At 39.2% G+C, this 17,639-nt stretch overlaps 1 protein-coding gene across 2 annotated transcripts in view; it reads left to right on the top strand.

Moving 5' to 3' along the window:
* atp2a2b (ATPase sarcoplasmic/endoplasmic reticulum Ca2+ transporting 2b) overlaps nt 1-17,639 on the top strand; it is a 28,767-nt gene that overhangs the window by 1,467 nt on the left and 9,661 nt on the right. For both annotated transcript variants that reach the window (XM_044334136.1, XM_044334134.1), the window contains exons 4-10: nt 1,951-2,055; nt 5,412-5,550; nt 13,380-13,460; nt 14,551-14,636; nt 15,230-15,385; nt 15,499-15,640; nt 15,944-16,110. In XM_044334136.1, the coding sequence (XP_044190071.1) occupies nt 1,951-2,055; nt 5,412-5,550; nt 13,380-13,460; nt 14,551-14,636; nt 15,230-15,385; nt 15,499-15,640; nt 15,944-16,110 (876 nt within the window). The remainder of the gene's footprint in view (nt 1-1,950; nt 2,056-5,411; nt 5,551-13,379; nt 13,461-14,550; nt 14,637-15,229; nt 15,386-15,498; nt 15,641-15,943; nt 16,111-17,639) is intronic.

The raw sequence follows: 17,639 nt of genomic DNA, 5'->3' as shown, positions 1-17,639 counted from the left end.
TGGTAAAGCTTGGCATTCTGAACCTTGCCTGTGTTCGTCTCCACCTCTATCTTTTATTTCACCCTTTTTAATGATGAATTCAAAGGGATTTTTTTCTTCTCAGCACAGCTCTGTCCTCCTACAAAGTGTGTATATAGTTCTTTTTGATTGATTCAGTGCAGATCACAGCTTAGCAAGAATGCTTTTCAAAGCAGAGATGAAAGCAGCCCAGAATCTGTCCACTGACACAACCCAGACAAACATTTTCCACGTTTCTTCCTTAAGTTGTTATTATATGTCGTTACTTACATGCGTTTTCTCTCTGAGCAAATCATAAGTCATCGCAGCTTGATGTTCCCTAGAGATCATGTTAACACATCAGTAGAAACGCTGACATATTAATCAGGGAACATGTTAAAATGTTTGATGATTGTGCGGCATGTTGTTGAAATGTGCAGCATGCTTTATATTTGAGAGTGAGACACCTGAGAAGTCCGTATGTCCCTCTGATGATGGAATTCTCTAGTGTTAACGTGTAATCACACACTGGCAATAACTAAAACGCTGTCATGAGTCTTAACATTATATTGATGCCCAGCATACATGTTGTCATGTTGATGACAGTGAGTGACAAGCCCCGGGGGAGTTTTATGTCGTATACAGTGTTGCGTTGACTATCCTGTGGCCCTATTTCGGCTCTAGGATTGGCTGTTGGCCCACTGGCTGAGAATATCATCAGTCACCAAGGCATTGCGATGACAGCCAGCTATGGTTACAAAACTTATAAATCACCAGCTGTAGTATTCACTCTCTGTCAATCACAGAAGCACATGCAGACATATATACATTTATTTCAGCTTGACAACAAAGTTAAATTTAATTATCCGTTAAATTTTTGCATTAAATCATCTAAGGAACTGAAAGATGCAGCATGAACAACTTTGTTTGATAGACACTTAGAATTGAATTTGAAGTTTCATTGGCCATGCTTAAATAGGTTGGAGTAGAAGCTAAAGAAGCAGTTGGTATTTCATCGGACACATTTCGCTCCTGGCATAGATTCTAACAGAGAAGGTGGTTACTATGCTCTCAGTCTCTCTGACATGACTCTCTAACACATTTGGCCCAATTTCTGCAATACTGGCAGAAGCTGGCTTGATTTTTTTATTAATTATTAAATGATTAGATTCTTTAAATGGCACAACTTCATCCCCTAGCAAGGTGTGTGAAAAAGGCACTTGGAGAAAATACCATTTTCTTACCAAAACAAACCTAACACTTTTCATTGTCTAGCAAGTGTCATTTAAAAAAAAACAACAAAAAAACAATGCATATGAATAATTTATTGTATAAAAAAAAAAACTATATTCGATTTGCATTACGTGATCTACAGAATTAACAGAAAATACACAATCCTTCTGAACTGCATTTGCAAGTGAATGTATATTTGCTGGTGAAAACACTTAATCAATTTATTAAGTTATGTAATATGTTTTGATGAAAAGGTTACTTAATTGTGGAGTATAATGTGAGACAAACTTCTCATGGAGAACTATTTGTCCTAGGCCACCAAATAGACAATTAGCCGAAAATAGCCTCGACCTTTCTACATCGTGTTTGTTCTATTCATGTCAACGACTTAAAGGAGTTGGCCACACAGAGTTGATATTATCTATGACCTATTGCGTCGAAATCTGTGTGTTTTTATTCAGTAGCTTGAATGTCAGGTTCCGTGGAAATCGAGCACAACAATTTCAAAGTCAAGCCTGTAAACATTTACCTTACTGGGGAGAACAGTGTGTAAACACCCCTTGGTGTGGTTATCCAGCATGCAGGAGTATTAATTTTCATGTCCTTTATTCGGGGTTCATTTAATGTTTCGCATTTAATATTTTCCTTTAGGTATCTCACGCTTCAGTATTTATCTGCAGTGTATGTAATGATAATTTTTTTTTTCCCTTTCGTGTGTAGGTGCTGGCCTGGTTTGAGGAGGGAGAAGAAACCGTTACAGCCTTTGTGGAGCCTTTTGTTATCCTACTTATTCTCATAGCAAATGCTATTGTAGGAGTCTGGCAGGTAAAAATACACTAAATTCATGAAAACCACAAAATGAAAGACTGTTGGATTGTTGTCATCAAATGTGTGTTGGCAATGTACAAAATTGCCTTTGGAATGGGATTCATAATTAAATTTTATTATGAAAGACAAAAGTTTGAACCATAACATTTCCAATTCAGGCCAAGGGTACAGTACATATCCTATTGGACCCTCAGGGCAAAAACACATCAATCTTCTACATTTCTCTTCTCTCAATCATTCTGGGACCCTGGTCTGCTCCACTTAATCCTCACTTGATTATATTCTGGTCCTCATTCATTGACCTACCTTTCCAGGGAAACCTTTGCTTTTACTCCTTGACAGAGCGGGAAAACATTTAGTTTTTTGGTTAACATTTAGAGACAAGAGAATACAAATTCAATTCAAGACACCTTTATTTATCCCTGTAAAGGCAATTGTATGTAGAAGCTCAACACCCAGATCAACAGATAAACACTGTTGATAAGAAAGAAAGAAAAATGCAGTTGTTTGAAATGGCCTTGTGTTTATGTGTGTCTGAGTCCTGGCTTTCCCCCAGGATTTACAGTGTCAGGTCCTTTGAGAGGCAGTATTGATTCGTCAACATATACCTTAATTATAGGCAGGAAGCAAAGGCTGCAAGAGTGAATGGATGGAGGCATTCATTTGTACACAGAGAAAAACTAATTACCCTTTTTTTTTCCACTGACACCCTCTCCAATCAAATTCAGAATGGCCCTAGCAAACATGTTACCCTGGAGTCTGTTATGATAGATAGGTGGACTGACTTCTTTCACCTGCCTTGTGGATGACAGGGCTAGATTCATACACCCAAAAACGATCTAGGGCAGAATTGATCGATTGTATACTTGGAATATCTCTTGTAGAACATCCCAACAATTCTGTGATGGACGTGTCTCTATTGGATATGATTGACTGACATGCCTGGTTGTCTTGGAGTCAACATAGCCTGCTACACTGATTTCTTAATGTGCTATCTTTTTGTTTAGAAAGGGTGATGTGGATCCTTAGATGATGCTACATAGTGTAAAGAAAGCCAGATTTAAGGGCTGTTAAATGTTTTTGCAATAATAAATATAGTTTACATTAATTTGTAGATCACTAAGTAATGTGTCAAGTTAATAAATCAAATTAGACATTTCCTGATCCCTACCTCACATTGGGTAATATCTGTCATGTTTTTTTGTTGTTGATGTTGTGACATATTCCTATTTGTGTTTGAGTTTATAGTGTAGGAAGAACTAAACCCCTGAATCATAATTTGATGAAATAGCTTCTCCCTTGGGGTCAGGGTTGATGGATCAGGGACTGTAGGTCTTGAGTGAGACTATGGCCCTGTTCACATGCGTGTTGGGTGATCTGATCACAAGCGGACAGCTCTAAGCACAGGCGTGAATGCACCCAAGATGCATTGACAACGCATTGAGATCTGATCGCACAGACCACACATCATATTTTAGCAGTGTTTACGTGAATGTGTCCTGGGCCACATTAAAGGACCGCTACTCAACTGACGTCCTCTGTGTGAGCGGATGTCCGTACTCATTCGTGCACCAATGGCATCGTATTAAAGTGCAAAACAACAAGAAGAAGCCACAACAACAGGCAAAATGGATTCTTAAGGATGGAGTACACACGAAACACGTTGTCTGTCACCATTTAGACTGAAGAGTATGGATTTGGTCTGTGTGCTAGAGTCTTAGCAAACTATAACTTCCTCTTTTAATTTCCAGCAGATAAGGCACAGGAAGTACATTGTTGCCTCCTTCCGGTTAAAAACAACGCATTTGGTCTATCAAACAGAAATGACGAACGTGTTTATTTGCATATAGAGCAAGGAAGTGAGAGCCGACCACAAGTGGTTACAAGAGACGCAAGTAGATGCACATTCTAATGCCAGGTGTGAACTGACGTACTTAAAGCTGTCCACTTGTGACTGGAGCATCCAAGACGCATGTTAATGCCATGTGTGAACAGAGCCTATTTTTCTAACTCTTATAATATGTGATCCTACGATAAACGTCTAAAAAAAACTTTAAACTTCAAAAAAGAATCCCATCATTGTAAATCACACCACAGTATACTCTGTCTAAGAAGACACCTTCACTTGGTAGGCTGGGTGGGTCTCAAGTGGATTGTCTTGTAAAGTATATGCTTGTTGAAGGCAGCCTGCTGAGACTAGTGCAAATGTGAGTTAAGTGGCTGGTTGTTTGTCTTTGTTTATGCAAACAAAGTGGTATGATTGATGTAGAGGTGGAGGAGGTTCTGTGTGCTGCTTTTTCTCTGCTGTTGGTGAACTACCTGTTTTGAAATGTCTTCTGAATTCAGAGCAACTGATGTTTTTTTGTGCCTTTTCTAGTTTCTGTTAACCTTGTAAACCCTCACCTTTACTGGCAGCCATTTTAATGGCTGCATGTCCCTGGTTATTCCTTACAAAAGACCATGATGTCCCCGGGTTGTGTGTCCGATCTTGCTATGTCTCGTTGACTGCTGCCTGCCTGCCAGGCTGGGAGCTGCCACTAAAACTGTCCAATCTAAGAGCAATCAGTCAGACAAGGAAAAGTCAACACTAACACAAGTGAAGAATGATTAGGAAGGAACTGAGGCAAGAAGAAGAAAAAAGTTGGAGAAATCAAAGAATGGCATGTAGTCTTTATCAGATTACTCTTTCGCCAGTACTTACTAAGTAACCTGAAAATCTAAAATCTGAAAACCAAAACAAGGGCGTTCTTTCTCGTGTTTTGCCTTTTACAACATAATAATAATGTTCGGTGTTGACATAATTCTTCTCCATGGTCTGTCCTAAACCACTGGTGATGTGCACTTGTTTTTTCTATTTTTCATTTGTCGCTTTGCTTAATGATAATAAAGCTAAATCTCGAACCCTATGTGATACTTAACACTCATCAGTCTATTTTGAATAACTGTGCTCTAGCCTCAACAGATTATCTCATCCAGGTCCTGTGTAATGCTTTGCGTTTGTTTGGAATTTACTCATTTTACAAATACATTCTTTACTGTATATTTGAACAGGCTGTATATACTGTACATAACCACTTGTCACATTTTTTTTTTTTTTTAACTATTCACTATTTATCTCAGCACTCCATGCACTCTTCACACCTTTGCGCTATTTGTATCCTGTTTACAGTTCACAGACACAAAAGGTTTTGCCTATATATAGACATTCCTTGTATACCTTTCTGCAGATTGTTGTGTTGTAAGTATGTTTAGAGCCACTAAACCAGAGTCAAATTCCTTGTATGCGTAAATGTACGTACTAAACAATAAAGATGATTCTGATTTTGAACTTTAATCCTATCTCCTCTGTTCAGGAGCGAAATGCAGAAAATGCCATCGAAGCACTCAAGGAGTACGAGCCAGAGATGGGGAAGGTGTACCGCCAGGATAGGAAGAGTGTCCAGAGAATCAAGGCTAGGGACATTGTGCCTGGAGACATCGTGGAGGTGGCAGGTGAGAGGAAAAATATTAAGCATGCGCTCAGACAGGAGCCATTCTAATACTCTGAATGTTCTCGCTAGCTTGTAATTTATGAGCGAAGAATGGTAGGTCAACGACAAAATCAGTCGAAGTTGCATTCAAAAGATGTTCAATATAAAGAATACTTGTTATATATAGATTGGTTCTCTTTGAATACTACATGCAAATTATCCAAAGGAATCAAAATAATCAGCTTGTTTGCCAAAGCATTTAGCATGGTATTTAGTTTATAGCAACATGAAATTAGAATTTCAATCCTGTTGGCTCCATCTGTGCTTCTTAAACAGAAGATAATGCCAATGTCTTTTGGTTGGTCCCTATCAGTATCTGTCTCTCTGATCAAACTTGGCTGTGTTTAATTTAGCAAAATTTCCTGTTTTATTTGATTAGTCACTGATATGCAGCATATCTGTGTGGCACCGGTGTCTTTTAAAATCTAAAATATACTGTATATGTTGTAGTTCAGCATGCAGATATATATGTAGTGAATGTAGAGCTCAATGCCACATGAGTAATGCAGTGTTGGGGAGTGAGCTGAGGATATTAGGACTGGGACTACTAAGCCCTGAACTATTGCAAAATGCAACCTGCTCAGTGGGACATATGCTACTGATAAGACTGTAAGAACATGGATAACATTCATCATCAATTCTGTAAACAACATCAACAATGTTATGATGTACTTTTTACTCAGTTTTAGACACATGCACACACACACACAGACACAGCTGATCCCTCATCCTGTTCAACCCCCTTGTCAACGTCAGAATTGTTGTGCTGAGTGAAGCAGTTACGCAATATAAGAGCAGAGGTTCAATCTGTTCGTTAACATCATCTTTTCTTGGCTAACCTCAACTTTTACAGGGCCACATATGTTTTTGCCTTTTTATGTCACTCCTCTTCATTTCTCTTTGTTGTTTTGTGTTGTTGTTTTGTTTTTTACTAATCAGTCTTTTTCAATGGGCCTCTTTCTGTCTTATATCTTTCTTGTTGCCTGTTTTTTGATTTCTTTTTTCCATTTGTTCTCTATGACTGTTAAATATGTACCGTCCCTTTTGAAGATGTATTTTCTTTTCCCAAGAGAAGGTCAGAGGTGTAGAGTCACAGAAAAGATTTCTTTAGTGTCTTTTAGTATTTATAATCTTGTCAGAAGCTAAAAAGGGTTACGGATTAACACAGTGTGGCTCCAGTGCCTCCCAGCATCAACACTCTGTTACACTGTGGCAACATTTTACTTAAACTTGTACTGTTTGTCTATCATGAGTCAGCTAAAATTATCAGCATCAGTGGGGTCAAAACCATGATGAGCACTTACAGAATTGCCTGGCATTGCATCATGACTTATGGAGACAGTCGCTTTTTTATTGCGGCTGCAACGTAGGAAGGGAATTTTTATTTTCTGAAACACATCCTATAAAATTAGGATGTGTTGACTTACATGAATCACTCTCAAACAAGAGATGGAATTCCATAAGAAATTTACAGCTTGTTCTTGATTCGGACTGATTTACTGCGCTTTGGTCTGCATCCCAAGTTTCAAATACATCAGTGCATGTACAGAGTCTACAATATGGCAGACTGAAACTAGCACTCAAAAGTGTAGTTAAGCATCACAAAATACAGTATACTGATGATACAGCAAAATGTAATGACTGTATGAATCACCTGCAACGGAGGCCAAGCATTGACTTCAGCATGATTTAACATTGCAGTATTATTGATGTAGTCATAATCCATAATGACCCAGAATCAACTAATGTGAGCACTTTAAACTTAAGTAATAACGAATGTAAAGCACTGAATACCAGGGAAAATGATGGAAATACAGTGGAAATAGGTCTTAATTGTTCTGTCCCTGACAAAGTCTGATACACTGCGTCTTATGAATATATCAGTTTGTTTGTGAACCAAACCAAAGAACAATTAATTTGTGCTTGGCAAAATAGTGCATTTTTGCATTTTTCAGTCATATGATAAGGTATTTACTTTTTTGGCAGCCTAAATCTGCTCAAATTAAAGGTGTTTTTTTGAACTCATGCAGTATATTTTGGGTCCAGCAACACTGCAATAATCTGAACCAGGGTTCCACGAGATTTGAATGAATAAATGACTGACCTTTATTTCTATAGTACCTTTCATGGACAGGATGCAGCTCAAAGGGCTTCACAATTCAGCAGCAAAAACAAAACAGCAAAAACACAAGTTTAAAACCATACACAAGGAGAAAATGAGTGTTACTATTTATAAGCTTGTATTTACACAGTGATTTAAATAGAACTTAGAGAAAATCAAAACAGACAGTTGCTAGTTATGGGCTATATTAAAAAGATAGGTTTTGCATTGTCGTTTAAACCGTCCACTGAGTCAGCAAGTTTAATATTTAACGGCACAGTGTTCCATTTTTTTGGGGCTAAAAGCAGCATCCACAAAGGTTTTAGTGGCAACCTTGGGAACAGATAAAAGAGCAGCTGTGGAGGATCTTGGGGGACGTGAAGGATCATAAAATGATAGGCTGTGGTATAAAAGGGGGGTGAGGCCATTTAGTGTCTTAAAAACTTAAGAGAAAGACTTTAAAATCAATTCTAAAAGATACAGGGAGCCAGTGTAGGTCTCATAAAACAGGAGTTATATGATGTCTCATTTTAGTTTTGGTTAAAACCCTGCCAGCAGCATTGTAAATAGTCTGTAGTTTTGCACTGGCTGCTTTTGGTAGGCCAGTATATAGAGCGTTGCAGTAATCAAGACGACCAGAAACAAAAGCATGAACAAGCTTTTCAGCATCTTGCTGGCCCAGTAGAGGTCTCACCCTCACTATATTGTGCAAATGAGAAAGGGCAGTTTTGGTCAACGAATTAAAATGGGCTTTAAAATTAAGGTTAGAATCTAAAATGACACCGAGGTTTCTTACTTGTGCATTTGGAATCAAAATCAATGAAATCATAATCAAGAACAGTACCCAACCCCTACTGTAAGCTTCAGATGATGCTTAGTCTTTCAAGCTTCAGCTGTACAATCTCAGTAATCATGTGGCCACTACAGCCTCCTTATCTTCTTCACTTCTGACAGGAGCGGATCTCAGCATGGACTGCTGCACTTGATATTCTTGATAACCCTTCAGATATTGTTTGAAGTTAAAATGTAGAACCACAGTTCGTGTTGCTGCAACTTTTGCCATATTCAGAGTTGCGTAGATCATTCAACTTGCCAACTTTAATGTTTTAGTGGGACAGTAGCTGAACCAAACAAGCCTGTGTACATGATTTGTATACACAGTTACAGCCATCTGATTTACTGTCTGTGGTAGCGAGCTTTTTGCATAAATAAGGCCCTAAAGCTAATAGATGGGCCTCTGAAGGTCACATAAGTAATGAAGATGAATTTGATTAACAGGTTTAAGTTGTACAATATGGATCTGCCACAGCGAAAAGAGCAATTTCTATAAGAGCGACCTTAGTTAAATGTTCTTTGCCAAAGAGCTTTGTGTGCATGTGTATGTGTTTGCAAACACAAATAGTTGGAAAGTGTGGGGGTTGATGACAAATTAGTGTTATGCCAGCCTGTAAACTGTCTTGTCAGACCAAGCATGTGTTTTATATCCTTTGAGGAATTTAGGTCTAGAGCTGTGATAGTTGGCCATTACAAAGTCAGATGCTCCATCAGAGCAATTGTTATCAAGTGGTCAGTGGAACTCTTGTGTTCTGAGTGTGAGTGGATTACTATGGTTATGTGTCTTGCTCCGTGTTGATAATATGCTATTTGTATACACAATCAGGGTTATGCCCACCTCTCCTTTCCCAATCAAATGTAGCTATACCTCCTAAAGAGTTAGTCAGATCTTCAAAAAAACCAAAACAAATGAAAAACTGCTGTCTCAACTATCCAGATGTCCACACTCTTGTCTTACAGGCTTGCAAAGACTTTCTTATGAAACATGTTTTTCCTTCAGTGTTTGCTTACTTGTCACAGTTCAGTTTATTGGCTGTGTTGCACAAACAGTTTTTCTGTTGTATGAATTGGATATCGTTTAGCACAGTTTGCTTTTGTCTGTCCTTCCGCGCAGAGCATCAAGTGACACAACTTATTGAGATATCAATATGGCAGCCACCGGTGCATTCTGATCGTACTATATTGAAGCAAAATTTATATTATAGTACCACTGTTGGTGTAGGTTTTGTGGTAAACGAGTAACAGGACACAGAGAGTGTACTAGACAAATCACTTCAACTGTCAAAGAGGTTTCACAGCATTTCTGGTTATCTTCAGTTATGTTTTCAGTTTCTGGCTTATGTCGCCCACATCATAATGACTCACAATCCCCCAGTTGAGCCACTCATACACTGCTTGGTCTCTTGAGTATTTCAGGGTTTCATTTAAAACCCTAAGTGGTTTTATTTACTGCCAGCACTCTACTGAGGAAACAATTGTTTGCTTCTTTTCTCTCCTTCACATTACTTTTTGCTTGCAATTCCTTATTGGGGCAAGAGGTGCTAAATCTGTTGCCAAAGTGATGACCTTGACCCATGCAACAACAGTCTATAAGGCATGTCCTTCCTTTCCCATTTTTCTTTTGTTCCCTCAGATTCACTCTTGCTGGTTGTATGTAGCTCGGATGTATATTTGTGATCACCTCTGCTCTTCCTGGCTTGTGGTTTTATCTTAACCACAATCTGAGGGCAGTGTTCATCATAAATGTTGTTCTGTCCTGGGGGAGGCGACATCAAGACAGGATGTAACGTTTAGAAAGGGTACGGATTCATTTGGATAAATAATTTGTGCTCCAGATGGCCACTCTCTCCTCTCTTGTGTTTAAAGAGTGAAGGATAGTCTGTCTATTGTCATCACCCCAAGCTATCTGTCTCTGCCCGTCCGCTGCTGCCTATCTGTTCCACTCGTCCATGCTCTCATGTCCTCCCTCTCTGCCTATCATGTGTTTAAGGTATCAGTCCATCATTTGAACACACTGAAATGATATGGAATGCCCACTTTCATGTGTGTTTGTATGTTAAGGTTTGATCTTGTGATCTTTCCATTCATAAGAGGAGCGAAAGAGTCCCTTGAGGGCTGGAGGACCTCATGAAAGGTCCCTCAAGGCTGTAAGCCTACGTGCTAGCTCACCAGGAAGCATCAGTCACTGGGAGAGAAAATATACAACCCCCTTAAGGCCTTTAAAGTTTCACTGGATCCCCCATGATGAATAGTTGGGTGCGGTGTAAATGTATCTGCACTATAACTCAAATTCAAATTTATGTTATGATACTGAGTCGACCTCAGACTTTGATATAACGACACAGTTGTCATCTTCATTTCCTGAGATTTTTGCATGAGTCGAGACTTATACAGTCAGTCACACAGGGAAGGGATTTGGGCCATTGTAAGGATAAGGGGGAGAGAGGTTGGGACTCTGGATAGACTATGAAAAGGACTTGGGGTGTTATCACTCACGTCAAGTGTATGCAGCCTGACATTTGTCTCTCACTCTAGGGAACAGATAATTCAGCTAAAACCCTTTGTTCACATGGGAGGAGGAAAGGTCCCTATCCCAGAAGCTGTCCACACTTTCCCAGAAAATATAAGAGCTAAAAAGAGCATGTTCTGTAAGATGGAAGGAAAGATATTGCCACTCTTTAAGTTGAAACAGCTGCAAATTTTGGGTCACTGCAGCAAATTTCTGAAGATAATTGCAAAAATAGCTGTTTTCATTGTGTGCAAAATAGAGTGACCTGTAGCAACATTAATTCACAGTAACAGTCATTTCAGAGGCTTTGATAATTGCAGCTTATATTTATCTATTGAATCATTGTTGACCAATGCATGAAACGTAATAGGCTCCTTATTGCCTAGAGAAGTAAGTTTGTCATAATAGTGAACATAATATACTTAAATAAAGTACTTAAGTCAACATACCTATCCTAATTGACAAAGGTTTTATTTTTTAAAGGCAAATTCAAAAGCCTTAATAATGAACAGATCAATCTTCTTTCTCACTGCCTGTCAAAGTGGGTTATTCTGCTTGCTGTGACCTTGTTGCCAGTAAACACCAACAGTGGGGTAAAGGTATCTTCCCACAAGGCTTTGAATCTTTAATATTTCAAACGACTGCAGTTCCTCGTCTCCTTTGTGTCTCATCGTTTTGCACCTTCTCTTTTCTGTTAAGGGGGATCTAGTTTGAAGACAGGCAGGTGATGATGAAGTGGTTTTGACATCTCTGGTCAAGTAGAAGACCAAATTTGGTAGTGTAGCTGGTACAGTCTAGTAGCATTATCACTCAGCATGAACTCAACATTACCATGTTACTGTAACAAAATTGAGTTTTTAAAAATTATAGGTACAGTGTTGCTTTATTGGCTACTCATTTATTGAGATGAATTTCCTCACTTAAGCTTCTGTATTGATGGCTAAAAGCTGTCACAACTCATGAGAACGGTGGGAATGAATGAAGAGTCTGTACGCAAGGACACGTCATACTGTTTCTATTTTGGTCCACATGACGTGGAGCGGGTTCTCCTCGCTTAAACCAGAAGGTTTTTTTTTATCCTTCCCCTTCCCCCAAATCCAGCAGCACATGTTTGCAACTGATCAAAATAGTTTTCCCATTTTTGGACGTGTGTTTTGCAGGACTCATCTAATCCCTCTTCCCATTTTCTCCTCCTCCTTCCTCCTTGTCTTCCTCTCTGCTCTGAGGGGCACTGCAGAGGCCCAAAGGTTGGTTTACATGCCTGTCACCACTCTCCGCTGTCCACAAAGGGATCTCTTAAGAGCCTACGGGTCAAAACTTTATATTGCTTTTGCCTTCACCCTTTTAAGTTGTGTGATGTCTTACTGTTAGCTTTGGTACAACAGTGGGATTTTCCATCATGCTTGAGAATTTCATTAAAATGTCAATTTTGGCAGCTCTGGGGACCTGTAGCTGACCCGTTGTATTACTGTAATAGTATAGTATAATATGGTGAACATAATAATACATATGTTGACCCTAACCCTTTAAAACCTTTTTACAGGTGTTTTTTAAAGTAATTAATCATGGATCCGACCTTTTTAAGACATAATATATTGCATGTTTGTATTTCCGATCTCATCCCATAGAAATTCTTTTGTAATGGAAAACTCCAAAGAAAACATCACTTGAAAGCTGATGTTCATCTGAATGTAGTGCGGTCTAATGTTTTGTTTTTTTTTCCCTCAAACCACAAAGCCGAATGGTTCATTATCAACACTTTTTATCTGCCCAGATCAGAACCATGTGAAACCATACAAAGGAGTCCAACTGTTTATTAGCTCTGCTTAAAAAGAAATCAAATGTCAGTGGCTTTAACTGTACTTAAGCACTTTCTACAGAGGAAACACTTGTTTGGAATTTGGTGTATATTTACATTTTACATTTGTTTTACTGGGGATTGCTTAAAGCCTCGTGTTAGTGGAAAGAATGAGAAATGATCTATTTATGTCCTGTGCGGGAGATGAGATGAACGTTAATAATATTTGAATGCATAACTCTCCCCGCCGCCTCTCTCCAACAAATAACTTGAGTTTGATTGTTTTAATGATCCCGAGCAGAATGGGTTGATTTTGGCAGTTGATTTTGTTTCCAAGACTCGAGTAAATGGCTGAATATAGTCTTATCTAATCTTAGCACCGCTCCTCTGCTTTTATCACTTGTCAAAGTGTTTGTACACTTTTTCCCAACTTAACTTATTCTACTTATACAAGGTGTCCATCCACTTTGAGTGCAGCGCCATTTACAGATTCTTTTAACCGTGAAAGGGCACTTAAGTATGTCTTCTGCTTGTTGTTTCTATCCACAGTTGGTGATAAAGTGCCTGCAGACATCAGGCTGACCTCGATCAAGTCAACCACACTGAGGGTAGACCAATCAATTCTTACAGGTATAACTATATTTTAATTGTTTTGAGCTTTTTGTCTGTGTGAGTTTCTATTGATTCATGTTCCTGCCTCTCCGCATCCTCACCCATTACATGATTATACACTTTGTGTGTTTACAAAATACAATTTTTCCAGCCCAGCTTACATATAGTATATAGACACGCATTTCTTAGCCTGCCACCGCAATAGACTTAACACCCTTTTTCAACCCGAGACACAGTAGAACAAGAACGAGCAATTTCAGCCTCTCTTTGACGCACATGCCCTCATTACACCCCGTAGTCATGGCTGCTCAGCCAATACAAAACAAAAAGAAATGAGTGATGAGGATGAAAGGAAAAGTAAACGGATGAAGCCGCGGATGGATAATTGGACATCAATATAGCTACGGAAAAAATTAGGAGGGGAGAATATCGAAGGACGGATGATACACGAGAGGGGAGGTTTATGAGAATCAAGGCTTTAAATCTCTTGTCTTGCTGCCTTAATTGGTAGCAAATTCCATGGGATATTTTAGTGTTTCAGCTATTTTCTCCCCTCTTCTCTTCCCCATTCATGGCCATACCTCCTGTAAGATGCTCACTGCCTTATTCTATCAGAACAGTGCAGGCCTTGCACAGTTGATTACACACTCACACACACACACGCACGCACACACACACACACAGTGCAACCCCACTATCAGATATGGGGTTTGAAAGGCAGTGGCGATGTAGCATTTGGTAATTGTCAGGCCTGCTCAGTCATCTGCAGAGCCTTTTCCACACATATCTGCCCAAAGTGTCAACCAAGCATCACAACTACTTATTCAATTTTTTCCCCCTGTTAAAGTTTTGGGTTTTTTTAGGGAGTTTTTCCTTTTTCGAATGGAGGGCCTAAGGACAGAGGATGTTGTATTTGTTGTACAGACTGTAAAGCCTCCTGAGGCAAATTTGTGATTTGTGATGTTGGGCTGTAGAGATAAGATTGACTTGACTTGACAACTACCGTTTTGCTCTACTGTGTAGAAACTCTCCCACTGCTTCCCTTGCTCATTTTTTGTTTGTTTGTTTGTTTGTTTTGTTTCCTCCTCGTTCTTCTTTCCTTCTGCAGGAGAGTCTGTGTCTGTGATCAAACACACGGACCCGGTGCCTGACCCACGTGCTGTCAACCAGGACAAGAAAAACATGCTCTTCTCCGTGAGTGACTAACAAGACCATTTTAGGCTGTTCAGTACTATTTTACAATTTAGAAAAAGATCCTCACCCCTTTTCATCTTTTCTGAGTGTCTGACTTACACCTGTAAAGGCAGAAATGTTCTGCTGTCATCCTCCTCCTCCTCATGCTGTTGTTTTTTTATACCATCATCATTCTTCTCATCCATTTTTCTAATTTAGAGTGACAGTGCTTTTGGAAAATTTTGAATCATCCATTTATATCCTCACTTTTTCTTACTCATACATGCAAAAAACATACAATAACAGTGCATGAAAAGCTGAAGAGTCCTCATCAGTTTGGAAATGTAATTAGTTGAAAGGATTTACATCATGTGCACATTTATATACAAAAATCATTGTTGGAGTGCATTACCACGGCAGCCTTTACTGTCTCTAAAATGTGTTTATCAAGCGGATTATTGTTGCGTGTTGACTCTTGCCGCACGTTGAATCTCCTCTGTATCTTGATGACACATGTCTCAAAATAGTTGTCAAACTAGTTCCCCCCCCCCCCTTACCCAGAAGCCTAATCACACTTTAATTGTTTTCTACTGCTTTTCTCTACTCCTCCTCAGGGCACCAACATCGCAGCTGGTAAGGCTGTTGGTGTTGTGGTGGCCACAGCTGGCAACACAGAGATCGGCAAAATCCGAGATGAGATGGCATCGACAGAGCAGGAGAGAACACCGCTGCAACAAAAGCTGGATGAGTTCGGACAGCAACTATCCAAGGTGCTGTCACGCTGCTTTTAGCTTTTTCTTAATTATAAAATGACAGGAAAAACGGTCAAAATGCTATTATTGCTATGATCTTTAAAATTCTTCTTAATGTTGTATAATTGAAGGTTATTACTCTGATCTGCATTGCCGTGTGGATCATCAATATCGGACATTTCAATGATCCTGTCCATGGAGGCTCCTGGATCCGTGGTGCTGTCTACTACTTCAAGATTGCTGTGGCTCTGGCAGTTGCTGCTATCCCGGAAGGTGAGCTGGAGAGTTACACAAATGCAGCCATGTGACATGTTAAGTTTCTCTTGAGGCTCCCTTGCTGTGACATTATTCAGACTGCTGGAACAAACTGCTGGAAAATCCTATATTATTGGCAATTTTTCAGTATTTTATGATACAGGGACAATCATTTACTCATTACTTGAGGAAATGGAAAAGTGTGGTTTGTTATTGGCTGTCTCCATTTCTTTCTGTAACCCTTTATCACCTCTCCTATATGTCTTAATCCTCTTTTTTTTTTTTTTTCCCCTCTGTGGTTGTGTTGCTGTTTCTCTCCAGGTCTGCCTGCTGTCATCACCACTTGCCTGGCTTTGGGAACACGGCGTATGGCCAAGAAGAATGCCATTGTCCGCAGTTTACCCTCTGTGGAGACCCTCGGCTGTACATCTGTCATCTGCTCTGACAAGACCGGCACGTTGACCACCAATCAGATGTCTGTGTGCAGGGTAAGAGAGGATTGAACAGCAGCAGAGAGAGGAAGGAAAACGTAAAGCTTTTTCATTAGTACCTGGGAGAGAGCTCAGTTGTGGATTGTTTTGTGGATTTCAAGTATTTATTCATAAATCTTATATTGACACACACAACCACCTAGAGATGAAAGAGAATTGCATATTCGATTAGATTTTTCAAGGGGCATACTTAGCCTGCCGGCTGCACACGAAATGACAATAATAGAAATCTGCAGTTAAAAGATGTTAAGTAAAAACTTAAAGTTTAAAAATGAAGTTAATATACACTTTTCCACAAAAAAGAGACAGAACAATGATTCATCATGTGAAAAAACATTTTATTTAGAAAATATTTTTTCCTTACTTCATCAATGTCATGTTGGCCAAAACGTTGATTGACACAAAAAGAGATGTAAGCCTGTTCAGCCTTCTCATAAAACAACTAAATTGCACTTAGCTGTTAAGAGTTTTTAGCATAAGTCAAATGGTTTTTTATTTCACTGTTAATATGGAATCCTATATTTTCCCTATTATTTCACACATTTACCTCAGAGACTATTTGTTGCTATAGAGAACAGTTATTTTAAGTTGACTCATTAACCTTCAACCGTCATCTCTTAGTCAACTCAGATTATGTTGACATTGTTGGCTTATCTAACAGCTTTCACATTGATGTCATAGTAACCAGTGTAAATGTTGGCATGCAGCTTGTAGAGCAGACACAAAAAAATAGGGCGTACTTCAGAATGTTAGGTGAGAGCACACGACGGGCTAGGTTCATATTATACTAACAGTAATCATTAAATAAATGATCATTTATTAGACAAAAATAATTGACCTGATCATGACCACACTTGTCAATGAGTGTACATCATTACCCTTTCTGCTGCCTTAGATCTGGCCCTCTTTACATGTGTAAGCAGTCCAGACTACTTGCCACTGATAATTAGTTTATGCTGAAGAATACTAGTTAAAATCACCGCCAGCCAAGTGTGATAAATGAGAACAGGATGTGCTCAGTGTGTCCCACTGGAGGAGTTCATTGATTGACAGTTAATTGCAAATGGGGCATCTGAAATGAGTGTAATTATTATTTTTGTACCTTTTTTAGAATAAGATTGGATTGAGGAACTATTTAAGTGGCACGCCATAATATTTAAACAGGAGCAGTGAGCTCAAATGAACCCGTGGAGCTGAAGCTGCCAGTGATTAATTTGAGCGATCCATCTCTTAAATCTCTAACATTTTCAGGGCCCAGACCTCATTTTAAGTCTGAAAACTCTCATCAACCAAACTATTAGTATTCAAGTCGTAATGTGAATCTGAGGATTGCAAACACACAGTGTCGACAGCATGTGCCATGGAGGCAGCATTGGCTGTCTACATCCTCTCAAGGGCAACAGTACAGTGAGCAGTGATGAGGATTGCACTGTATTTGGAAACGGTCATCTCAAACTAGAAGACAAATGGGAGAAAAGTACAAAAATAAATACTATAAAAACCAGTTGCCATACATGGAAAGAGCT

Source organism: Thunnus albacares, chromosome 18, assembly GCF_914725855.1.
Source record: "Thunnus albacares chromosome 18, fThuAlb1.1, whole genome shotgun sequence".
Classification (NCBI taxonomy): Eukaryota; Metazoa; Chordata; class Actinopteri; order Scombriformes; family Scombridae; genus Thunnus; species Thunnus albacares.
This window is presented reverse-complemented; position numbering and strand designations above follow the sequence as displayed.